Consider the following 26,570-nt stretch of genomic DNA (forward strand, 5'->3'; position numbering starts at 1 on the left):
TAAAACTATCAATACATATGGAATATAAAAAAAGATAAAGAAACTTTAGTAGCTCCTATTCCATATGTCTAATCTTCAACATTCCTTGAAATCTTCATCACTTCCAAGTACTCCAATGATAGCATCACCGCTGTTGAAGATCCGTAGCTATAACAATGAGAAAGCATCGGTCTCGATCATTGTTATACAGTGTCATAGTATTATTACATAGTGTCAAAGTCCAATTGTATCAGAACTTCAACAATAATACTATGGTGATATGTATCACTCCCCCTTAGTCAATACTCCATCTCACTTGGAAACCACTCCCCCGTACACAATGATCCGAAAACCATATGTATTTGTAGTGTGAACCACATATTAATTCTCCCCCTTTTTGTCAATAAAATTGGCAAAGGGACAAGAACGGGATCGTAATGAAATTTCCGAAAGAGACATTTCATGACTAAAAGAAAAAAATACATACCAACTAATTTAGATGCAATCATAAAGCCGAAGCTAAATGCATTCATCAAGGAGTTTAAAGATACAAGATAACCCCTCTAAATGCAATCATAAAGCCGAAGCTAAATGTATTCATCAAGGAGTTTAAAGATACAAGATAATCCCTCTAAATTCAATCATAAAGCCGAAGCTAAATGCATTCATCAAGGAGTTTAAAGATGTAACCATAAATCACAAGTTCAAAAGAACTCTCCCCCATGTGATGTAATTCCCGAAAGAACAACAACGAGCGACCTTAATTTCCAAAGAAAAGAAGGATTTTTATTGAACACCAAAAACCATGAGAATGATTTTCTATATCCAAAAACTCAGTCAAATTAATCACAAGTAAACCCATGATTAATTTAATCGGAATACGCAACCAAATTAAACACAAAAAGTGATCAGTTCAATTGATTGTGCTCAACATAAGATAACCATAAGATAATAATTAGCTTAACCGTTCATATACTCAACACAAGAAAACCTTATGGAGTCACGAAAATACTCAACTTGATTAATTACAAGAGAACCCATAATTAATCTAATTGGAATACACAACCAAACTAATTACAAAAGTAATCAATTTAATTTTCATTTTTTTTGCTCGACATAAGAATTCTTTCGGAGCAATAACTAAATAACCAATCAAGATGATTAATTTAGTTCAATATGCTCGACATAACATATCTCACGGAAGAACAACTAAGCTAAGAAAATCAACTTGGTTGTATAATGCTCAACATAAGATACATTACGGAGCCTCACGGTAATATGGATCAGGGATGATCAATACTGCAGAACACACAAGGATTCATTCTATCTTCAATCACTATTTGCATAACAACAATAATAGACATAATCTTTGAAAACAAAAGATTTTAACCTACTTCCATCAAGATTGACAATATAGGCTTAACTTTTGTATTTGCCAAAAGTCCATTCATTCTTTTACCAGTACGTGAATACCGAAGACGAACGACTTTACTTTTAACAAAGTATGGGACAAACATAGTTCACGGACGTAAACACCAATATCCCATAACAGATTGCAATATATCAAATCATAAAGATTAATACTACAAAAACATCATCGTCCAAATATTTTGAGAATTTAAACCAATAAACCTAAAATAAGAACAAGAAGATGAAACATAATAGCTATGTGTAGTCACAATTATTGCTATTCAAGGCACTAGTTATTCTTCCAACTAAACAAAAAGAAGACATACTAGGCATCATAAATAAAACAAGCTAAAGGAAAACAGACTCCAGTGCTATCCCGAACACGAACTAAGATCATATAGACGGTTCAGAATCCTCACGAGACAAAGGGTCTTTGAGATTACGATCAACAACATTCATTGTAACATCGGAGAGGTGATTCTATTTGCAAAGATCATTGATGTAAGACTTTATGAGACCAAGGTCAACAGTAACCTTTTCCAACTCAGTTTTCAATGCATCAAGATTTTTCAGAGTCACAATGATCTCTTGTTTTGCTTCCCCAAAGTACTTAAAAAAGTCATGAACAACTTCAGCAGAAATCATATCATCCTTTTCAGCATCCTCATGAACATAGAAAAAATAAGATGAAGCATTAGGATGATATTCATATACAAGGGTTCTTTTCTTATTGGACTCAACAACACCTTTGTCAAGGAATCCTCTTTAAAACCACCATAGCAAGATGAAGAAGAAGACATTCTTGACAACCCAGAAACCAACCTAGAGTATGCGTACGTGAGTATAAAAGGGTTTCTTAGGGAAGAGATTCTAGGGTTTTCTTAAACAGTTGACTCTTCCCAGAACACGGGTACCCGTTCGAGTACAACATGACCCCAAAAAAATAAAGCCCAAAAGGGACTTTTTGCAACAAAAGACTCGAAAAATTCCATACTCAGGAAAGCAATTTTGAGCATAGTTGTAGCAAGAAACAAGACTCAAATGGAACTTCCTAAAGAAAAGAGAAGCAAATTTAAATAATACCTTAAGCACAACAAATAGTTTAGCTATGGATGATAAGAAGATAGCTCAACTCAACGGACACAGATGCCAAAAGTATACCTGATTATTAACACATCTTACTCAACAGGGTTTTTATGAGTAAGCTCTTCAAACCTTGTGATTAATTAGCACAAGTATGAGATACACGCTCATCAAGAGATTTGTGTTTAAGGTCAAGTCTCTTTTTCCTCCTGAATCTAGAGAAGGACACATTTTTATGTGAGAAATTATCATAAAACTTACTGTCATCAAAATACGAGACATAGTTTGAGTTTTTACCAGAATAATTTTGGTTTGAGTAGGAAGACAACCTGTTGACGAATTATTTATACCCTTCAATTATCTTTTTCAGATTATCTCTCATTTCATCAATTTTTCTTCTTTCTTATGAACTTCTATTCTCAACAAGAGCAGTGTTACTTCCAGAGACCACGACACAATCTTCCTTTAGACGATGTTTATTAAGACGTTTGTTTTGTTCTTGAGTGTTCGAGGAACTCATTGAACTGACTTTCCTGGTAGCATACACAGGGTAGGTACAAAAACCAATTGGGTTAGTCATACGAATGTCAGTTACACCTTTAAGAATTAAATGTGAGTTGTGTTGAAGTTGAACCAAGGAGTTTTTCTTCAACCTAGAGGTTCCCTTTCGTTTAACAGAACTCTTTGTCTCACAAACAAGACATACTTTCTGATCATCAAAATGATTAGATAGTACAGTCTTAATATCATCGTTAGAAGATTTCTTCCCTTCATTTGATGTGCAACATCCTTGAGTGTTGGTGACTTCAGGCACATCCGTTTTACTAGAAGGGGATTCTGTTTTTACTTCTGAGCATGAACCATCTTTCGTTGTGTCAGAAGTACTTGGCATAATTGATTGCTTTGAGTATCCTTGAATAGAGAGCTTACTCAAGCGATGGTCAATTTCCAAGGCATATCTTCTGAGACTAGCTTCAAGAGACGTACACGAATAATGAACTCAGAATTACCTTTGGGTTCACAATCTCTTATTACACCAAGTAGAACATTAACATGGTGCTTCAACCGATTGAATCTATCAGCTTGGATTCTAACAAGATTTAGAATCAATTCACTCTCTTCAGCTGAATCCCGTTCATTAATGGAGAGGCTTACATTTGAAGGGTAATCGAAAGTACACATGTCAGTGTTAGTCTGTCTCGTCAGTACAAAAGGTTTATCTATATTCGAGATTGTAGAAACTTTCTCTTTAATAGAGTTATACGAGATAAAACTTTTATTTCTGGTAAAGCGTTTATCAGAGATAGTACTCTTGTCCATAGAGTCAGATCGCTACAAACACAGACTTGTAAGGTCTTGAGCGTATTTTCCTGCTCTGATACCACTCAATATTTCGATTAACAATCTTTATGGACAAACTCGAATATAGTTTTAAGAGAATCAACAAGACTCAATCAATTAAAAGTATATCAACGAGTTTATATATCTCTTCTTGATTTGATTTACTCAAGCAAGAACTGCGAGTTTTAATCAAATACAAGGAATAACTTGGATGGTACCAAAGACCAATATCCAAGGATCAATCAATGACAATCAACAACCAAAGGTTGGATTACTCTAATTGATGATCTAACGCACAACCTGTATTATTTTAATTATGAAGATAAACAATATAATGCGGAAATATAAATAACACAGACACCAGAATTTTGTTAACGAGGAAACCACAAATGCAGAAAAACCCCGGGACCTAGTCCAGATTGAACACACACTTTATTAAGCCGCTACAGACACTAGCCAACTCCAAGCTAACTTAGGACTGGACTGTAGTTGAACCCAAATCAATCTCCCACGGATCCAAGGTACAGTTATGCTCCTACGCCTTGATCCCAGCAGGATACTGCGCACTTGATTCCCTTAGTTGATCTCATCCACAACTAAGAGTTGCTACGACCCAAAATCACTGGCTTTGACAATAAACAAATCTGTCTCCCACAGAAAAGTCTACCAAAGGATCAATCTGTCTCACACTGATAAACCCTAAATGTTTTGTTCTTTCTTTTGATAATAATCAAGGTAAACATGAACAAATTGATAATCTTGTCTTATATTCCCGAAGAACAGCTTAGAGTTATCAATTACCTCACAAAAATCTTAATCGTATGGTAGCGAAACAAGATGTTGCGGAATCACAAACAATGAGAAGAAGATGTTTGTAATTACTTTTTATATCTTGCCTATCGGAGATATCAATCTCAAGCCAATCAATATGATTGTAGTCGTACGATAGAAGATGCAAGATCAGATCACACAACTACGATAAAAGTAGTATCGGTTTTGCTTCACAATCCCAATCAAGTATTTAAATCGTTTACCTGGTTTTAGAAGAAGAAAACCAAAGGTTACAGGAGAATCGACTCTAGCACGCAAACTAGTATCACACGTAAGGTGTGGGGATTAGTTTTGTACAATACTAGATGTCTCCTTTATATAGTCTTTCAAATCAGGGTTTGCAATCAATGTTATCTTAATAACAAAGCATTTAATATTCACCGTTAGATGAAAACCTGATTTAGATTCAAGCAAATATTTCTCAACCGTTAGATCGAAAACTTAGCTTGCTACGCACACTTGACAATGCACACTTCTAGGTTAGTTAACAAAAAGGTTAGCCATATGAGCATTTCATATCAACCATGTTCTTCTTCACCATAACTAGTTCAAATGACTTCAAATGAACTAGTTAGAGAGTTTTTCAATTGCATGGAAATCTCATGTACTACACAAGACACAATTGAAACAAAGATGATTTGATTCACTTGAATCGGTTCATGAACTTTTATAGCCACGGTTTGCAAATTGCATTCCTTAGTCTTTTTAAGTTTATGTTCAGAAATCAACTTAGATATATAACCTTATCAAGTTCGCAGACTAGGTTCGCGGACTTGAGTTACCGGACACAGTTTACAAACTCCAGCGGAAATTCTCGGGTTTGAAAACTTCATCGGTTCGCGGACTTAGCTTCACGCAAGTAGTTTGTCAACTCCAGCAGAAATTCTCGGGTTTGAGAACTTCGGCAGTTCGTGGACTGAGTTCGCAGACTTGGCTCACGCCATTCTTCCGGTTCTATTGATTAACAAAGTTCGCAAACTTTGGTTCAAGGAATATGACTTATACATAAATGTGTTTCCACAATAATTCTTATGTCCACCATTGGTTATGTAATCTAAACTCTCATTTCAATCTTTGAAACATTCTCAGAGGACGTTATATAGTTGTTATTCACAAACCATTTTTCGTAAAAGCAATTTTCAAAGTGATTGAAACATAACATGACTTTCGTCACTAGGTAAAGATAAACTTGATCGAAGTGAAAAGCTTACCAACACGTATTTCAAGATACAGATAGGCGAGGTATACTTGGCTCGAAATACCAAATTTGTATAATCCAAGTCTATATATATAGCATACGACTTCTTGTCTGAAAGAGTAGGAGATAGAGTAGATATACTTTTGAGTGACAGATAAGTTCAAGTCTTCACATACCTTTTTGTCGAGAAGTTCCACCGGTTCCTTGAGTAATTCTTCTTCTTATATGATGAACCGCCATGAAGTCCTTGATCTCAACTACACTTTCTATCCTAGTTCGAGACTTAGCTTTAATAGACTAGAAATCAAGACTTATAGTTTTGATCACTAACATTGACAAACATGCTTGAGATAGAAACGCGTGCGAGTTCGACCGAGCAATGCTCTAATAATTAGTGTATCTAATTCGTTTTATGCATTTATGGAAAGGTTTAGGTTTGCATGTTCCTAGTAAAGAGGCGAAGAGGTTTTAATGAAACATGTTATCTAAGAATGATTTACGATGTTATAAATCAGTAGTTAAACTATAATAATAATAATAAGAAGAAAAAGAGAACGTTTCATTTGTAATAGTATAAGAAATTTTTTGACTCTTCATTTTCCCATTCTCAAAAAAGAAAAAAACTCAAGAGACGTCTTGTTCAGATTTTGTCCTTTTGGACCAGATCTGAGCAAGGATTCGTTTCCTTTTAAAGTTGTTGATAATAAGTAATAAAATAAGATGTTTTTACATCATTTTTGGTGTCTTATTTTTGACATATTTCTTCGTCATGTTAGGGCGATTTTTCTTCGTTGTTGTAGGGCGAGTTCTTAAAATTTTAATGGCTGGTTCGTGGCTTGATATTCTCGATTCAAAAACATCGACGATTTATCACGATATCACGCATTCGTGTTCGTTTGGGCAAATTACTCCTTCGTTTTAGGAGCATCTCTTATGGAAGAAGAATACAATCAGATTGAATAGTCTGAATATATTTCCGGATATACCATCATCTTTCCCTTATACATAAAGTTGTTTTGGATATCTTTGCGGTTTATCGCTCTTTCTCTTCGCGATCTACTTGTAGTTGATGTCCTTATTTGTATTAGGTGTTTGATTATCTCTTATTTTAATGTTTTTGTCATTCTTGTAGCGAACATGTAATCACTGTTTTGAATTGAAATATGTTGATTGTTAAAAAAAATAAAAAAATAGTTAAACTATATTTTTATTTAATTTTACTTTCATCTCACTTAAATGGAAACCATAATACATATTTGCCGTTCCATGCGCATCCAACTTATCACCGGTCCACCCACAAATGCCAACCTGTGGGTGATGGACTGAGGTTGGAAGGAAATTTAACACTAGATAGACCGGACGTGGGTGGCACCGAATACACAAATTTCACTCGTTGATCACCATAATTATAAAGTTGAGACTTACGGCACTCCAAGTTTAAGCAAAAACTTGAATTCACGTTATCTTGAATTGGCAACTAGCATTCTAGAACTTATGGCGTTTCAAGATTCAGATTGTTTGTACCTAATTTTTTTTGCGTAGTTGGGCCCAATGATTTAGCACATATGACCTTTTTCTTTTTTTTTTTGGAAAAAGATGTTTCCCTCAAAAGATATATTAGTAAGTTCGGCTTTCTCCATAATGGAAGTTTGGGAAAACAGTTACAACTTCAATCCGAGTTTGAATGTTCAAATAGGTTAATAATGCACCTAGTCTAAAGTCTTTCCATGTATGTTGTATTGCATACTTATTACAAAAAACTGAGAGATTTTCCTCCCATATTACATTAATACGCATATCTAAAATGAAATGCTGGTCTATAAAGCTTATCGGAAACTTGGTCGTGTTTCCAAAATCTGCACTTATATGGTATCTTTGTTCCCTTGTTGTTGCATACTTTCAATCAGCAGCAGTAAAACAGGTTCATAGTTGCTTCTAAACGAGTTAGTATGTCCACTCCATTATGTGGCCCATTGGAATGTCGCTTCAGCCCCCTTCATCTCTAATTGTTCACATGTTATACAGTCTGAAGTGAGTCCTATAGCTTCTCTGATCGTGCCCGTGTAATCACACAAAGTTATCCCAATTCCTGCCTATGCAGCTGATTCCCTCATTGATAAGACAATGTTCATTTTCAGAGTCATAGTATGGTTGTTCCCATGTTTACTGAGTACTTACTTTCAGATTTTCATCATCCATACGATTATAGGATAAGGAATGCATTATGTTGTAACCTGTTTTGTTTACAACCATATAATTATTGATATACTTCGCTATATGGTCTGCTGTAATTACACTGTTTTGACTTTCCTTCCTAAAGGTAATATTACACCTAATGGTTGGGTATAAATGTATTAATCTGATGGCTCAAATTTTTGCACCTAATGGTTGGGTATAAACATGAAATTTCTTTATGCTAATTAGGTACTCGCGGAAAATTTAGTTCAACTTTACATTTAACAACTTGCTTGTTGCGCAGCTTAAATAAGCGGAATAAAAAACGATTTTCCAACTTGAATCTTGAAGTTGAAGAATTGTAAGACTTAGCCTAATTGTCGGAATTTACTACTACATTTGATTTCATAAAATTGGTCAATTAACCCAATAACGTCAATTTCTGGGTGAAAAAGACAGGTAAAATTTGATACTATTTAAATGGACGAGAATGTAAAAATAGCCAGGATGTAAACAGTTCATCCTACCCATTTTCAAATATTTTTTTTTATTTTTAATTTACATCAGGATGAATCCAGTTTCACCCTCGCTATTTTTTAAGTTTAAGCCAGGATGAATCCAGATTCATTCATGCTATTTTTCTGGTGTCCATTTCACCCATACTAATTTTTACTCGTCCATTAGAACCTTGTTTTAAAAATATTTGGGCAATTGACCCAATTTCTCATTTGATTTTTACCGTCATTTTCATCCTTTCGTTTATTAACTATGAAATGATAAATTATATTTATAGTTTGTCCCTAGAAAACGATCATGATTTTAAAAATGAAAGTTGTATTGTTTCAGTACCCCATGGATACAATTTTGGGCAGACAACAACAATTTATGTGGTAATAATTGTATTATATTGTTGTTTGTGCCCAAAAATATTTCCAGCCACAGAACACGATTGATTTTATGGTTATGGTGTGAATTAGGGTTAATAACATGGAACAAACAAAAATAAGAGACACAAATTTAACACGGTTCAGAAAGTTTTGCTTACATTCACGGACGAATCCCCGTAGGGAGAGATATTATATTGATGTATAAATGAAAACTGAATTTCTGATCCATTTTCGGGTTTACTGGTGTATTCTCGTATATCAGGGTGCAGGGGAGGAGCCACATAGAAGGGTGGGTGTGCACTTTCCCACCCAGCCCATCTGGTTTCCAAGCCCAATTTTTCGTATTTTAGCCCAATTTAGTCATTTTTACCCATTTTGCACCCCCTTGAATGTCCAATAATTCATAGCTTCCCCACCCATTTTTCAAAACCTAGCTCTGCCCCTGTCAGGGTGTCTCTCTTTTAGGGTTGAGATTCCCCTCTATTTATACGGTTGAATATATAAATTAAACCCTAATTTCTAGATAAACTTCATAGGAAGCATCTTGGCCAACAATTCATTTGGAATATTCCAGAACTTCTCTCCAATAACTTCGTCGGCAAGTCATCCAGAAACTTCGAGAATCTTCTTCCAGGATTTTTGTGGATCGGGGAAACAAGCCAAAATGACATGGGCTAGCGGGTTTGACCAACGACCTTGACTTTGTCTGGCAGGTTTGACTTTTCCTGTTGACTGAGACTGTTGATCTTAGACGGAGGCCGGCTAGCATCACGACTGGCAACGTGACTGAAAACTGGTTGACAGTGCGGTAGGAAGCATGGCTTCGACCGTTGAATGATTGTTCACTCTGAATGTTGACTGACCGGTTACTTTGACCATTGATCGGTCGTTGATTTTGACCATTGATCGGTCGTTGACTTTGACCGTTGATCGGATGACAGCTGAATAATGGTTTTAACAATATTCTGATCCCATATGTGACAATTTTATCATGGTCAAATAATCGTATTATTTGTCACTAGATGATCGCTTCCACGGTGGATGACGAGGATAAAATTTGAACCCATTTAGTCCTAACCAATTTTAGCTATTTTGTTTTTAATTTCGTAACATTTCGTGTTCCTGTCGACTCGTTCCTAATTGATCCTGTTTTACATCACGATTTTTTAATTTTGTTACACCACGATGTTTTAGTTTTGTTTTAATTTTGAAGCAATTGAAGACCAAAGATCAAGTTAAAGGAGTTTAACAATAATTTGGGACTACCAATCTTTGGTTACCAAATTTACGAAATAAGATGAACAGTATCGATCCGATTTTATCGAATTGAATAGAAATGATTTTTATTTTAAGAAAAAATAACTGCAGCCGAAAATGTGAGTTACATTAATTACTCTAATAACCCTACAAAAAGGCCTACCTTCAGGCGGCTAATAACGAGATTTGGAACTCAAATCCTGATTTAGAGACTAGCTAATAAAACAAAATAGAAAAATTAAGAAATAATGAATGGTGATTTTTATCTTTCTTTTTCTATATATGCCCAAAACACCTTGATTAATTTTTAGGATGTTAAGAAGTAAGATTTAATTTTCATATTGATTTTGTTATTTGAATTGTAAAGAGACTGGAAAGTATTTGTTTATTTTCTTTTATTTTATTTTCAATAACGATAACGAAGAACAAAATAGTTATAGACAAAAATCTTTTTAAACAATAAAGGTTCGCTTAAGAATGAAATGAACCAATTTGTTGAAAACCAGGTCGAACCAGATTCAACTAGATTTCTTTTTGTAAAACCAACTGACCCAATTAAGCTAATTGTGTTCGACTAGTTTATAATCTTTAGAAAAAAATTTATCCCCAACCGAAAGATATTTTTCAGATACGGCTAAATCTAAAATTCGTATAATTTAATCAAAAATTCTATCTGAATCATGTTTTTGAACAAGTCAAAAACCGCTCATTCACAAATGGGCCTCAAAAACCAGCAACCTGTAAATCCCCAAAAAAAACGAGCCCCATTTTATGTGATTGTGCGATTTGTAATTTTAATTTTAGGAACTCTTTAGCTACGATTAAAATTGGTAGTTTCTTTTCGTTGTTGATATATCATTGATTAGATAGTTATCATTATTAATCAGATGAGCCAAAATATGATAACATTATCCATGTTGGTGGAGGGCTCTCACAAAATTCTTGTTAAGGATGAATTGAATGAACAAATTATGAATGTATATCCTCATCCATCAATGCCAATTTTCCCAGCTGGAAATGTTTCTCGATTTAAGAATATGGTGGTGGTGCTGATGTGAATATGACCTAAGCAAGAGGACCACAACAGTGAATTTAGGATTAGTCTGCGTCAGAGAGATAGTGAACTAGAGAGGTGTTAAATCCTTCTGTCATCTTTGTAATGCCGATGCCATAAATGTATGGGTAACCACCGGAAAGCGTTATATTTTAAGACGACTGTTAATGCGATAAAAAAAAATAAAAAAAAAATAGCCTATGGCATGAGAAAATTTTGAATCAATTTCCCTTTTAACACAAAGAACGTGTCCTGTAAGCCGCTCACATCCATTTTATGTACATTTCTGCAAAACATAAATCAGAGGGGTTAAAGATGCATTTTCATGGTGCCCTCATGTGTGAGGTCTTGTTTTTTTGCTTTGATGGAATGACCAAGAAGAGTACCTAAATAATAACTCTGGCCAGCCTTGTTTTGAATGCAGTTATTACTTAGACAAATTGGTTGGGGAAGATACCAATAATTTGTTGGACCAAAGTCAAATTTGAAGAGACAGAGTGTTCCTTGACTTTTAAGATTTCCTACAAAATTTATGGATTATGAGACCACTCTTTGGCATGGTGGGTACATGGGGTTGTCATCCTTCTTTCATATTTCAAGGTCATCCAAACAAGTGTTGCAGATCAACACGGTTCAGTAGATTTAAGGGAACCAACCAAGAGAGTTGAATGCAATGATACTGATGTATTCTTCCTTAGCAAAATATACGAATATTGCGAACATGCATATGTTTGTTGGAGATGCCCTCAAATTCACTTCATTAGTTAGCCCCAATAGTACCAAATAGCGCATGGCCTTACCCGGAAAAGATATACAACAGAATGTTTTTCTACTGTGGCCCAAAGATCAAGATCAATAAACATAGAATTAGTAGTAACTTTTCTGTTTCACTTCTTTTTACCTTAACATAGAATTGGTAGTAACTTTTTTGCTTCACTTCTTTTTACCTTCCGTCCTGGTTCCATCAGTCACGAAACAAATTCAAAATAATGTTTTACCTTCAGTTCGAACAAATTTTAAATAGTGTTGTACTTTCGGTATTAGCTTCGCCATAAAACAACCTCCATTTCAAAAAAGTTTCACATGTAATTTCTACGTGAAACAGCCCTATCATTTTGAAACGGAAATACTAGTATAAAAGGATTGGAATAAATTGGGTGTCCTTCAAGAAAATTTAATCAAAATGACCCACCCTGACTAGCTCGGGTTCATTTCCCGGAAAACTGTTTACTACTTGGAAAAGATAACCTCTCTACGGCTCTATCTTCGATCCTACCTGCCGACACCTCTTCTTCAATTCTCTCAACTGCGGAATGCACTTTTATACATTCCTTAACTACACTACTGTATTTCATGACCCACCACCACCCTCCCAAACATAGATGCTTATCATATATTTAACCCCTTCATCACTAACCAATTCCACACCTAAATATATCCCTCCTAATGGCAGCTTCTTCTAGCAATGTCTCATCCCTCTCCATGTTACTCATACCCCTGATCTCAATTGTCATCTTCTTATCATCTTCACCTGTTTATGTTCACTCCTTTTCTTCTTCTTTTGATGCCAATGATTTGTCGATGCCGGGATCATGTTCGGGAAATCCGTCCTCAAATGAACTTTTAGCATCACTTACCACATCAATTGAACAGATAAAAACTGTTACTACTCTTGTTGCCGGGTTCATTAACCAATTCGACGATTTCCGTCTAACCAATGCAGTTAACGATTGCATCGACTTGCTCGATTTCTCTGCTGATGAGTTAAGCTGGTCTGCTTCTGCAACACAGAATCCCCATGGTAAGTCATTCTCTATATTTAGTACTTGAGATCATATTTGATTACATACATATTCTTGCATGCCGGCATGTGAACAGTATAATTAATTAACTAGTTAGTTAGTGACAGTAATTTTGAATAAACCGTGGTTATTACTTTCTTAGGCTATGATTTCTAGTCTTCTGCAACCATTGTTGCTACTTTTAGAGCTAGATTAAGAGATTCTCCAGATGACATTACTTGATCATAATGCTTAATCGCCAACCACCGCTTTTAATAAGATTCGCAGTGTTGCATGTGCAGCCTGGCCAGTGGCCACATGACCTAAGAATTCATGATGAACATTTAATTTACTCCTCTCCTTTTTCTTTTGCCTCGTGAATGCATCCTTTTCTTTAGCGGAATCCAATATGATGCTGATTTTGATGTTGTCACAGACTTATGTCACATTAATGTCCCTATCCTGACATTTTGGTTGCATATTTTTCAATAAAGTGTCATAAATATACATTTGGTGCAACATCTAAGGGTGCTTTATATTTCAGGTAAGGATAACAGTACTGGGAACCGGAAATCTGACCTACAATCGTGGCTAAGTGCTGCGTTAGGAAATCAAGAGACATGTAGAGACGGTTTTGAAGGTACCAACAGTTTTATAGCCAACATAATTGGAACAAATCTGATACAAGTGTCGTCCTTGGTTAGAAATGTACTCGGTATGGTCTGTAATGGAGTTCCCTCGGCCGGCTCATCTTCGTTGCCGTCAAGAACAACCAAGCCGGCGCCGCTATCAAAAGCAACCAAGCCGTCGTCGAAATTGCCACCACCAGGTAATCACCCTAATAGGAAGCTATTGAGGGCTGACGATGGGGATATCAAATTTCCGCAGTGGATGAAACGTGCTGACCGAAGGCTTTTACAAGTTTCGCCGAGTGGGATAACAGCTAATGCTGTTGTTGCTGTGGATGGATCTGGTACGCATGCAACGATTATGGATGCGGTGTTAGCTGCTCCTGATAGCAGTGCGAGTAGATACGTGATACATGTGAAGAGTGGTGTCTATATAGAGAATGTCGAAATCAAGAAGAAAAAATGGCATATCATGATAATTGGAGATGGAATGAACTCTACAGTTATTACTGGTAACCGCAACTTCATTGATGGTTGGACGACATTCCGATCAGCAACATTTGGTAAGTTTCAGAAAATATTATAAAGAAATCTTTGCAACACCAGAAAATGTCGCTAAAACTATTTCAATTTATTTCGCAGCTGTGGCGGGCAGAGGATTCATAGCCAGAGATATAACTTTTGAGAACACAGCCGGACCTGAGAAGCACCAAGCGGTGGCACTACGGTCAGACTCCGATCTATCTGCATTTTACAGATGTGGCATTCTTGGGTACCAAGACACGTTATACGCACATTCGCTGCGTCAATTTTACCGTGAATGCAAAATTACTGGTACGGTAGATTTCATATTTGGCAACGGTGCTGCTATATTTCAAAACTGTCAAATTCTTGCAAGAAAAGGTCTTCCTAACCAGAAGAACACTATCACCGCACACGGCCGTAAAGACCCAAACCAAAATACAGGTTTCTCAATCCAATTCTCTAACATTTCCGCTGATTCGGATCTGTTTGCATCGGGTAACATGACTCAGACCTACTTGGGTCGCCCATGGAAGCAGTATTCAAGAACTGTTTTCATGAAATCTTTTATGAGTAGTGCTATCAGACCAGAAGGTTGGTTACCATGGGATGGAGATTTTGCTTTGGATACATTGTATTATGGTGAGTACATGAACTATGGACCAGGAGCCGGTTTAGAGAACCGTGTCAAATGGCCGGGTTACCATCCGCTTTATAACTCGACTCAGGCAAGTTTCTTCACTGTTGGCAATTTTTTGGATGGCAATTTATGGTTGCCATCAACTGGTGTTTCATTCACAGCAGGCTTGGGGGAATAGTCAAAAGGATTCGTGTTGCGTGATTCATCTGTCGTATATATAAAAATTTCATTTTGTTTCTAATAAACCGAATTTATATCTTATGTCTGAGCGATTTATTGAATTCCTATTGAAACTCATTGATTTTTCTTTTTGTATATAATGTAATATCGGTTTCCCCTGTGAAATTTAGTCAAGTTTCTCTATGTTGTATGATTTTTTGTGAGAATGATCAATAGCTTGCATTTTTGTGCGTTCGTTACAACTGACGCAATGAATCTGTGTTTTCTTTTCATGTACCGAAAATGTATGTAATCTACCATTAGTAAAAAAGAAAGATTCCAAACTTATTTACAAGCAAAACTATCAAAATCAAATGTAGTAATGGACATAAAGAGGTAGCGCTACTGAGAACTATGGATTTGGATAGCGAAAGATGCTATCCTTAACTCATCATGTGGATTTAGCAGTGGTCCATTCCCAACCACATGAAAAGGTCAGCTTCGTCTACCTATTGCTTTCAACATGACAATTCATATTAGCAGTATCCCTCATATCCGAACTCTGCTGTAACCGCGTTCTCAACTAGAAATAAAATCCTACCAGAACCACATCAACAGCGATGGCACAAGCCAGGCACGTTCTATTCCGTTCATAATTTAGATTACCCCAAACATAGAAGCTCGATCAATTATTGTACGTTAATTCAAGTTTATCCATACGTATACATGATGGTTGAATTACGTATGCAAGTGTACGTACTAAACCAAAGGATGTACATTGCCACCATCTAAGCTGCCAATATGGGCGTAGCTAAACATTGGCGGGGCAGTGGCGGAACCACAGAAAATGAATGTTGGGGTGGCTTGAAAACGGATTTGTTTGACTTGGGCTAGCTTAAACCTGTTGTTTAGGCTTGATTTTTTTTGTAACCAAACACAATTGCACTACAAAATGTAATTTTTTCTTTTCACTTTAGCCCGGCTTAAGCCAGCCCAAGTTAGTATATAGATCCGCCCCTGGGCGGGGCAAGTGAGATTAGTTACCCGATTTATTTATTTTAACCCACGCTGCCTGGAATCTGGCTCCATCGACACTAGCTGCTAGTAAAACGAGTCAAGTGCCAAATAAACACCATGTCTGATGAACTGTTAGAAAGTAGTAGAGAATCATAACTCATAATAATATCTTGCAGGAAAATGACATACAAACAAGTTGGTATTGCGTACCAATATTATTGCACATAGCTATACACAAAATTCCAAAGATTGATGAGTCCGCTGAGAGTCTCTATTATCCCTCCCCAAAAAGGCAAAGAAGATGGGGCAATTAAGAAAGCTTGGATTCTTCTTTCATTACATAGATATTATTGGAACATGGATCTAAATGAAAAGACCATACCATATCCACCCACTTACACATGTTTTTCACTGCTCGCTGGATCTGGTTTCTCTTTGTGTTATCTCCCTTTACTCTCATTTGGGTCCCCATCACATGCATGACATAGCCACCGCAATTTTGTCTGTTAAGTTGATTAATACAAAAACAAGCAAGGGCTACCAGCAATGCTAAATGCTACTAATTGACGAAGAAAGTGCACACTTAATCAAAAAGAGATGAAAATATATAGTGAAAACGAGGGAACGAGTTAAACAGAAAATTGAGCTTCCACTCTTTCCAAATTACACCAACAGGTACACCTGCAACGGGAAAACGACTGTCGGTTAGGAGTGTACGAACAACTCCGCTAAAAAGTTGTTTACCTTGAACTTAAAGATATAAGCTTGATTAGTGGATGGATTATGAGGTGATTTATTCTGCAAAAGGGGGGATGCACCGACAGCTCCACTGAAAAAATCTCGTTTTCTTCCTTTTTTTGGTGTTTATACTGCCTACCCATATTCACCATGCTGCATGCCATCTCTTGTTTTCTTTACCCGGAGACTTTGCTCTACCTGCCCATGCGCGTTGGCTGGCTAATTAGCTTACTCGATCTGATTGAGCACTAGTACAACCCCCTCTTTTATAAACACATCGATTGGACAAGCTATAACAATAACTGAGTCAGCCGGGATTTCAAATATGAGGAGAATAGCATATTGTAAGGAAAATGTCTAATTTACTTTAGTGTTTGTTCTTTAGCCTACTTGATTCCAATGGTAAAAGGACAAGGAAAATTCACAAGATTATAATGTAAACTGGATTTTTATGGCTACCATGAGGACAATAATTTTGAGAGATCACGAGATATCTTACTGCTCTGACCTCTGAGCTAGCTTGTACTGTTCACACTTGATCATGGTCTAGTATACTTGGTACTAGCTAGTATGCAGATTTTTTGGGATTAAAGAGCTTTCTTTTTCTTTTGTCTAACACAACAGATTTGTTAGGATGCTATTACATCCGATCTGACTTAATATATCTGACTCAAGAATTATACTCCTAAATAGTTTGATTACAGAAAGCTTCAGAATCCAGTCAGATATGCGCATAGCTGACTCAAATATATACCTTCCGACTAAAGACGTATGAGCCGAATCATACCTCACGTCAGACATTAGAAAAACCTTAGGACCTTAGGAAAATGCAAAAAACAAACGTCTGACATCTGATTCAGGCCGAGTCAGATCCAGGCAAACCAAGTGTAAGAAATATTACATACATAGACAGGCCTTGGCTTCTTGTTGCATGAATCAAATAAGATGGCCACATGACACCCCAAGTGGGTTGTAGCTAGGTGCTTTCTCCATCAGACAATCAATGCACTGATATTTTTCTCATGTTGTTCGTCAAGTGCTTTCCAACAATCCAACTTAGAAATACTTCCAAAATTACATTCTACTCAACTAGTATCTCATTCTACATATGACTACAAACTTTATACTTTTTAGACCTTGACACTACGCGTAATATCCATATCTATACAAATTACATGCAACTAGCAGCTCATTACATATATCCATTTATCACCAATTCCTAACCACGACATTCCCACAGCTCTGTCAATGGCTTCTATCCTATCAAAAACAACAACATTTCTAGTAGATCTCCTCTATGCTTCTTTCGTCTTTGCAACAACAACATTAGCAAAAAACTCTAATTCTTTCACAGTTTCACCATCTCCATCTACACTTGATTATACTCATTTTCCATTGATAAAGTCTATTTGCGAACCTACACCATATCCAGATCTTTGTTTTAACTCATTAAAACTTTCGATCTCCATTAACATAAACCCAAATATCATTGCACTTGTCCTCCCAATCCTTCAAACCGCAATTTCCGAAGCCGGAAAACTCACTAATGTTTTTACCAATGTTGTTAATAATGGTGTTGTTGAAAAACAAATAGGTACACTTCAGGATTGTAGAGAGCTTCATCAAATTACCATTTCTTCTTTACAAAAAACCGTTTCTCGTATGCAATCTTCCAAAACGCTCAATAAACGTCAATTGGCGGATGCTAATGCTTTCCTCAGTGCTGCTTTAACTAACAAAAACACTTGTTTAGAAGGTCTAGAATCTGCTAGTGGTCCATTTAAACCAGTTCTTGTCAATTCCATTACTGCCGCTTACAAACATGTTAGTAATTCTCTTTCAATTCTGTCCAAGCCAGATGCAAAATCGAAAGCACAAGCAATTGTGAACACAAATAACCGTCGTCTATTAGGTTTTCCAAAGTGGCTATCACGGAAATTCTGTCGGATTCTCGAGGATTCCGATACTGAATATGACCCAAGTGACATTATTACCGTGGCTAAAGATGGGTCTGGAAATTTTAGTAGGATAAATGATGCTATTGAGTTTGCTCCAAGTGATAGTTATGACAGAACCATCATTTATGTCAAAGAAGGGGTTTACCATGAAAATGTTTACATTCCTAAAGATAAAACTAATTTGGTTTTTTTAGGCGACGGAAGTGATGTCACTGTCATTTCTGGGAAGAGAAGTGTTGATGGTGGATATACTACATTTAAATCTGCAACATTTGGTAAGTATTTATATGTGTTGCCTAGTTTTATAAATTGAGATATTTCTCTGCTCACCTCGCAAATTTTTACCTTCTTTTCAGCGGTAGCCGGTGATGGTTTTCTAGCACGAGATATAACGTTTCAAAACACAGCCGGACCAGAAAAACATCAAGCTGTTGCATTGAGAATTATCGCGGATTTAACCGCGGTGTACCATTGCAACATCAATGGTTACCAAGATACATTGTATGCTCATTCATATAGACAATTCTACACCGAATGCAACATCTCAGGAACAGTTGATTTCATTTTCGGAAATGCAGCTGCTGTTTTTCAAGCATGTAATATTATAGCAAGATTACCGATGTATCGCCAATTCAATGCCTTAACAGCTTCAGGTAGGGATAGCCCTGACGAGAACACTGGGATTTCAATACAAAATTGCTCCATCTTAGCTTCTGAAGATTTGTTAGGAAGTAATAGAACTGTTAAAAGTTACTTAGGAAGGCCATGGAAGTTATATGCAACAACTGTGGTTATGGAGTCGTACATTGATGATTTGATTCACCCTCTAGGCTGGAGAGAACGGGCAGATGACTTGAGTTTAGATACATTGTACTACGGTGAATATGATAACACCGGACCGGGGTCAGGAACTGATAACCGTGTTACATGGCCGGGGTATAAAGTTATGGATTATGAAGATGCATTAAACTTCACTGTCTCGGAGCTAATTACAGGAGACGAATGGCTGGAATCAACTGAATTTCCTTATCAAAATGGGATTTGAAAAAAAAGAAATAACTTGAGCTGCTTATATATACATGGGACAATTTCGCATAGCTAGTCCCTAGTTTTTATGGTTGAAGTACTGTAGCCTGTAGGTATGATTTCTATAACTAAGATAACATCGAACGGAATTGCTGCTTCAAAAAAAAAAAAAAAAAAAAGGAATGAAATTGCAAGTGTTAATAAGAATGACCTTAAGTTTTTTTTTTTGCTCATAATTGACAGAATTGTATTTCATAATTTCCATATAAACATTTGCAGGAAAATTTGCAAGGATCCAAAAGCTTGATGCAAAAAAAAAGTAAGCAATTTTCTGCACATGCACGTTGCAAAACCATATCCTTACAACAAAAAGTAAGAAAGGGCTAGCTTAGTACTAGCAGCTTGCGAACCCTTAACAAGACCGGTCCTGACTTTTTGGGGGCCTATAGTTTTTACCTGATGTTAGACATCCAAAAGTTGCTTAAAAAATTTGAGACTACAAAGATTTGATTTTACCTATTTCCTATCCCCATTTTTCCTGTTTCCTACCCACATTAGTTCCATCCTCAATTTTCCTATCCCCACTTTTCTTATTTCCTACCCACATTACGTTTTCTATCTTCCAGATCTTATACTAAGAAATCAAAAGAATGCACAAAATCAAGTGAAGAAGTAAAAATGAAAGAAAAAAAATAGTAAGTTTTTTTTACAGAGGTTAGCCCAGTTGACCAGGAGTCTGATACTCAGGTATGAGGTCAGCAGATCGAGTCTCCGCTCAAGAGTTTGGAGATCTTATAAAATACTCCTCTTATGTGCGGATCGAGTCTCAGCTCAAGAGTTTGGAGATCTCATGAAATACTCCTCTTATATAAAATCTAGTTTAAGTTCTTAATATATTTTTTTCCTATTAAAAAAAAAGGTTATCTTTTGTCATACCAAACTCATGAAATACTCCTCTTATGTAAAATCTAGTTTAAGTTCTTAATATATTTCTTTCCTATTAAACAAAAAAGTTATCTTTTGTCATACCAAAAAAAGAAACCTTTCTATTCCTTGAAAGGGCAACTTGATGTCGATCTGAGAAGCAAGCACTGACACGGCCACAGGACACGGATAAAATTCAAAATCATCAAGACTCGGACAGGTTTCTATATATATTAGGTTTCTATATATAAATAATTTTTATATGCGAAGATCATAATGTTATAGTATATCGAATATATTAAAAAAAAAAGCTCAATTTTATGTCGTTAGGTCAGCCCACCGGGAAGAAAATTAACCATTATACTAATTTTTCTGACATACTATATTACCCAACTAGTAAAATGGGTGTAAATTTCTACACTCCATCGTGTCGGTGCTTCAAGGGACATACAATGCATTACAAATGTATGATCATTACCCTTCGATTCATAGTACATTATCATCATAGTACATTGTCATCCATAAAAAGAACCTCATCTTGGTGTCTTCGGAAAACAACACGGTCAACACCATTCACACAACAAAGGAAATAATAGTAGCGTGATTTCATTTAAGCTAGTATGGAGATTTTTCCTTACGGTTTCCTACTACTTGTCCCGCTTATTCTCGTTCCTCTATATTTTCTCACTGCAATCAAAAACAGAAAGACCGGTGATCAAGTAAAACCCAACTTCCCACCTGGTCCTCCGAAGCTTCCAATCATTGGTAACTTACATCAACTCATAAAACAGCCTCATCATCAAGCACTGTCACAACTATCTAACACATATGGTCCAGTCATGTTTCTACAATATGGTCGTGTACCTACAGTTGTAATCTTCTCCGTTGAAGCTGCCGAACAAGTCCTCAAAAAACTTGATACCCAGTTTTGTAGTAGAATTAACTTCCTTTTCTCTGTAGTTAATTAGGTCAGCAGTTTTTTTTTTGTTATAATTATATATAGTACTCCGTGTTCAGCAGGCTGTGTGGATTAGAAAAAATCTGTGCCCACGTCTCATCCCTAAGATATAAATGTTTAAAACATGATGATGATGGAGTTGTTTTCTTAATTTATTGGTTTCTACATTTTTAGCATAAACTTATATGTTATATATACCAGTTGATGTTTATGATATTTTGTTTAAAAATTACCAGAATTTATATCTTGGTGGAGTAGACTCACCGGCAGTAATAATGAATTGGGCCATGATAGTACTAGTTAAAAATCCCAAAGCAATGAAGAAAGTTCAGGAAGAGATCAGAAGCTATGTAGGCTCAAAAGGAAAGGTAGAGGAACCGGACCTTGATAATTTCCTATACTTGAAAATGGTAGTTAAAGAGACTATGAGGTTGCATCCAATAGCTTCATTCCTTTTAAGAGAAACCATGAAACACAGCAAAATTGGTTGTTTCGACATATATCCCAAGACATGGGTGTTAATAAATACATGGGTGATGGGAAGAAATCCAGAGTATTGGGAAAATCCAGAAGAATTCTTGCCAGAGAGGTTTAAAGACAGCTCCATTGATTTTGGTGGAGATCAAAGTTTTGAATACACGCCTTTTGGAGGAGGTCGAAGAGTTTGCCCTGCAATCAATATGTCAATTGTGTTTGTAGAGTTTGTCCTTGCCAATGTATTGTGTACTTTCAATTGGGAATTGCCAGAAGGATTGACAAGCGAAGACTTAAACAAGGAGGAGTTTGCAGGCCTAGGGAGTAGATATCCACTTGAACTTGTACCCATCAAGCATGTGGTTAGGAAATCTATTTAAAAGAAAATAAAAGATTGTATGATGTATATGCTTGATATATCATGGGTGATGGCTGATGGGTTACTGTGAGCTATATGTATACTGCGTGATATTCCAGGTGTGCTGAGTGATTTATGTGCTATATGTATAATGCATGAGTGATTTGTGTGCTAAATGTATGATGCATGATATTGCATGGGTAATTGTGTGCTATTTATATATGCATATTACATGGTTATGTGATACCAACACATCTCGAAGGATATAAGGAACTAAATTTTGATAGTCTTTCTTTTCTTTTTTCTTTCTTTTTCCTATCAATCATATAATTAAATTTTAAGTCTTTTTTTCCGGTCGATCAATAAAATTAAAATAGTGGTTATACGGGTACTTGATATTAATAAAAACATCAAAATACAAAATAACCAAATTTCTAATACAAAAAAGATATCGATTATGAATAAATCTCAAAAAGAAAGAGACATATAGTGCAAAGTGATCCAATTTTCTAATTGTAGAACGGATGAATGATGTTATAATTTGGAATCAGCTCCGACCATTTAATCTGTAAATCTACTCGGTTTCCTTAAATATCTGTCAAGATGCTAAAGACGTAGTTGTCAGATGGTTACGATAAGTACTTCGTTCTGGGTTCTTGCCTTATTTGGGATATATGGAAGATGACATTTTCTAAAGAAAGAGTTTTGAAGAAGACTTGGGTGATTTCAAAAGTCATTTCAAGAATCAATCTGTTGCAAATGCAAAATAGAAGTGTCGAGAAGAGAAGCGAAATCTGGATTAAACCACCACATAACTACATCAAAACAAATGTTTGATATTGCTTTTTATTTTTTTAGAGCATTGCGCAGTCGAACTTACAAGTGTTTCTATCTCAAGCTTGTTGTCAAATTTAGTTGATCAGAACTATATCTTGATTTCTAGTCTACTGATAGTCATGTCTCGGATTAGGATAGAAGTGTGTAGTTGAGCATTAGACTTCACGTCGCTCACCAATATTTGAAGAAGAAGATCTACGTACTGAAGACTTTTGAGGAACTTCGAAGACAAAAGATATGTGAAGACTAAAACTTTTCTTGTCACTCAGATGTCTATTCAATTCTATCTACTAAATGAGACTAAGTCTTATGGCTATATAGACTTTATACTATATACACATTGAAATTTCAAGTTGAGTTTATCTCGTTAATATAATTCTCGAACTAGGAGTTTAAAGATTAGAATGCATTATTCATCTACTTGTCAACGTTAGTTAAGAACAATTCACTTTGTTGGAAACTAATAATTAAGTCAAGATGATCATGTGAAAATTACCTTGGACATCTTACATGATTTGTGTGAGACAATCATTTGATGTTAACTCGGGATGTTACCTATTGATTAAATAATCATTTGAAAATTACTTGAATCTAGTGGAATGTGTAAGATTACCATTGTCGTTCTTCTAAAGATGTTTCAAATTGATTATCGAGAGTTTTTAGAACTACTACCAATGTCTGGATACAGCACATTATGTGTATCATATATGCAAACTGTGAAACTAGTCATGGGTCCGGAACTCTTGTTTGCGAACAGGTTCACCTGTGTTAGGTTCAGAACTCTTGTTTGCGAACAGGTTCACCTGTGATGGGTCCGGAACTGTAGTTCGCAAACATTTTTTACGAACATCAAAACTAGACAAGGTCTGGAATTATAGTTTGTGAATTATGTTTGAGAACTAATAGTTTATGTTCTAAAATCGGAAGTTAAGACAACTTGTTCACAAACTTCGTATTCAAACTAAAATTGTTTAAACTCATGAACTCAGGATTTTTTACGAATTAAAGTCCCTGAACTTTAAATGCTTTAAAAGGTATGCAAACTCAGTTTGCAACCCATGGCATAATGTTTATGAATCGTTTCTTGTATATGTACTTTGTACACTTACAAACCAAGCCGAATGTATCGAATGCTTCACATATATTTCTATGAGATATTGAGCATTTGAATAACTCTCTTAAACACATTTTAGATACATTTTATCACTCATCTAAATCATGATTTATTATCAAATTGAATCTATAAGTGTTTGATGAAAATGCCTAAGCTAAAAGTGTTCATATGGCTAACTTCGGTTAACTGTTATTGAGACAACTTGTTATACATGTTTAGGTGTTCATCCTTATCTAAATAAGCGTATATTTCATTTGTGTGTATCAAGATAAACCATCTAACGGTGGATATTAGTTGTTTTATTTCTAGGCCAACTTAGCTTGAATCTGAAACCAGGTTTTCATCTAAGGGTTAATATTGATAGCTTTTTTACCAAGATAACTTAGTTTTTTTTTCAAGCAAACCCTGATTTGAAAGACTATATAAGGAGAGCGTCCAGCAACTGGGAAACCTAATCCCGACACTTCCGTCTGTCCTAGTTGCAAACTAGAGTCGATTATCTCTTAACCTAGGTTTCTAGTTCTTCTAAAAACCATTACTAGGTTTAACGACTTAAAGACTTCGTTTGGGATTCGTGAAGCCAGATCCAACTATTTTATCTGTAGTTATGTATCCTGATATTACACTTTCTATCGTATTGAGTTTAATCTTCTCTAATATTATCTCGAGATTTATCTCCGATAGGTAAGATACAAAGAAATCACAAAGTACTTCGTCTCTAACTTTGTGGTTCCACGATAATTTTTCTATATATTTAGTTAGGTTATTGTGAGGTGACTATTATTCTAGGATGCACATGGTGTTGTAAGACTGGATTATTAGTTAGTTCATGTTCACCTTGATCTTGTATCAAAATAAGTAACAAATAGAATAGACATATCTGTGGGATACAGATTTGTTAATAAGTCTTCGACTTCGGGTTGTAGCAATTTATAGGCTATAAAGGACGTTAGTTAGGGGAATTAAGTATGTAGGGTTTTGCAAGACTCAAGTGGTTAAGGAACGTGACTATACCTTAATCGGTGTGAGACTTGGTTAGGGCTCAACTACATTCTAGTCCGAAGTTATCTTGTCAGTAGGCTAGATAGTGTGTGTATCAGATTAATACAATGTGGTGTTCAAGTCTGTACTAGGTCCCGGGGTTTTTCTGCACTCGCGGTTTCCTCGTTAACAAAATTTCTGATTTCTATGTTATTTCTTTTCCTCATTATATTTTCTTTATATAATTAAAATATCATAGGTTGTGCGTATACCAATCATATTTTTTAAATCCAACCTTGTTTGTTGGATAAGACTTGATTGATCGTTGATATTGGTCATTGGTACCATCCAAGTTTCTCTTACACTACAATCAGGTTTACGGACTCGTATCTGTTTAGTTACTGATTGTGTATAGAAAGAGATCAACTACTTTGGTATTATTCCTTGATTAAGTTTTTACTCTCGGAATCTTATTAAGGTTTAGTCCATACAGGTTGCTCTCGAAAAAGTTGGGTAAGGTGTTATTGATAAGCATGTAAATGCTACATTTTATACCCATATTTATATTAGCTAGGATACAATATTTTAGTTGCTAATAATATTTTAGTGTTTTTGTAGAAAGTACAAGTGAATTCAATCATCCAGCGAATAAACAGCAAAATGTGAGACTTAATGGTGTTTGCGACGAAAATTGCAAAATGTGGTTGGCCTGGTATTTTCAGATATCAGCAACCACAATGATGAAATGTGGTTGGCCTGGTATTTCCATATATCAGCAATCACAATGATGAAATGGGGTTGGCCTGGTATTTCCATGTATAAGCAACCACAATGATGAAATGGGGTTGGCCTGGTATTTCCATGTATCAGCAAGCACAATGATCAAATATGTTTGCCTGGTATTTCTATATATCAGCAGCACTTATTATGCTGGCCTGGTATTTCTATATATCATCAGCACTTATTATGTTGGCCTGGTATCTCCATATATATCAGCAACATAGAATTATTTCACAGCCGAGGTCACAATGGGCAGACAAGTTTTAATTTTCTCTTCAATTAATGCATGGTGAAGCGAGTCGACGTCAGCACGCTAATGCCACATAAGATTGGTCAAGAGTGACTTTATTATTGTTAGCATAAGAATTGAAGAATATCACCTCCATGACCACGTGCAAATGAAGTGAAAATGAAGAAAAAAGAAATATTAACATATCTTGTCCTTACATAAGTTCTCTT

General features: G+C 35.7%; 3 protein-coding genes across 3 annotated transcripts; all 3 read left to right on the plus strand.

Annotated features, from left to right (window-relative positions):
- Positions 1–12,474: 12,474 nt before the first annotated feature.
- Positions 12,475–15,222, plus strand: LOC113326729 (pectinesterase/pectinesterase inhibitor PPE8B-like). The gene is made up of 3 exons (XM_026574394.1): positions 12,475–13,016; positions 13,541–14,188; positions 14,268–15,222. Exons 1-3 carry the CDS (start codon positions 12,662–12,664, stop codon positions 14,963–14,965), a joined length of 1,701 nt encoding a protein of 566 aa, XP_026430179.1. The 5' UTR covers positions 12,475–12,661; the 3' UTR covers positions 14,966–15,222.
- A 2,697-nt stretch (positions 15,223–17,919) lies between these two features.
- Positions 17,920–19,918, plus strand: LOC113326993 (probable pectinesterase/pectinesterase inhibitor 12). The gene is made up of 2 exons (XM_026574645.1): positions 17,920–18,934; positions 19,016–19,918. The coding sequence occupies exons 1-2, from the start codon at positions 17,950–17,952 to the stop codon at positions 19,702–19,704; spliced, it is 1,674 nt and encodes a 557-aa protein (XP_026430430.1). The 5' UTR covers positions 17,920–17,949; the 3' UTR covers positions 19,705–19,918.
- Positions 19,919–21,842: 1,924 nt separating this feature from the next.
- Positions 21,843–22,421, plus strand: LOC113326301 (cytochrome P450 71B20-like). Its single transcript, XM_026574054.1, has one exon. The coding sequence runs from the start codon at positions 21,843–21,845 to the stop codon at positions 22,419–22,421; it is 579 nt and encodes a 192-aa protein (XP_026429839.1).
- Positions 22,422–26,570: the final 4,149 nt, after the last annotated feature.

This window comes from Papaver somniferum, unplaced genomic scaffold (assembly GCF_003573695.1).
Source record: "Papaver somniferum cultivar HN1 unplaced genomic scaffold, ASM357369v1 unplaced-scaffold_10, whole genome shotgun sequence".
NCBI lineage: Eukaryota > Viridiplantae > Streptophyta > Magnoliopsida > Ranunculales > Papaveraceae > Papaver > Papaver somniferum.

What these genes read in the sequence shown, in the direction of transcription:
- LOC113326301 (XM_026574054.1), top strand. Translation starts at nt 21,843, where the DNA reads ATGAATTGGGCCATGATAGTACTAGTTAAAAATCCCAAAGCAATGAAG.
- LOC113326729 (XM_026574394.1), top strand. Translation starts at nt 12,662, where the DNA reads ATGGCAGCTTCTTCTAGCAATGTCTCATCCCTCTCCATGTTACTCATA. An exon ending in TGCAACACAGAATCCCCATG is followed by an intron (nt 13,017 to 13,540) that starts GTAAGTCATTCT and finishes TTTATATTTCAG; the next exon opens with GTAAGGATAACAGTACTGGG. An exon ending in ATTCCGATCAGCAACATTTG is followed by an intron (nt 14,189 to 14,267) that starts GTAAGTTTCAGA and finishes TTTATTTCGCAG; the next exon opens with CTGTGGCGGGCAGAGGATTC.
- LOC113326993 (XM_026574645.1), top strand. Translation starts at nt 17,950, where the DNA reads ATGGCTTCTATCCTATCAAAAACAACAACATTTCTAGTAGATCTCCTC. An exon ending in ATTTAAATCTGCAACATTTG is followed by an intron (nt 18,935 to 19,015) that starts GTAAGTATTTAT and finishes CCTTCTTTTCAG; the next exon opens with CGGTAGCCGGTGATGGTTTT.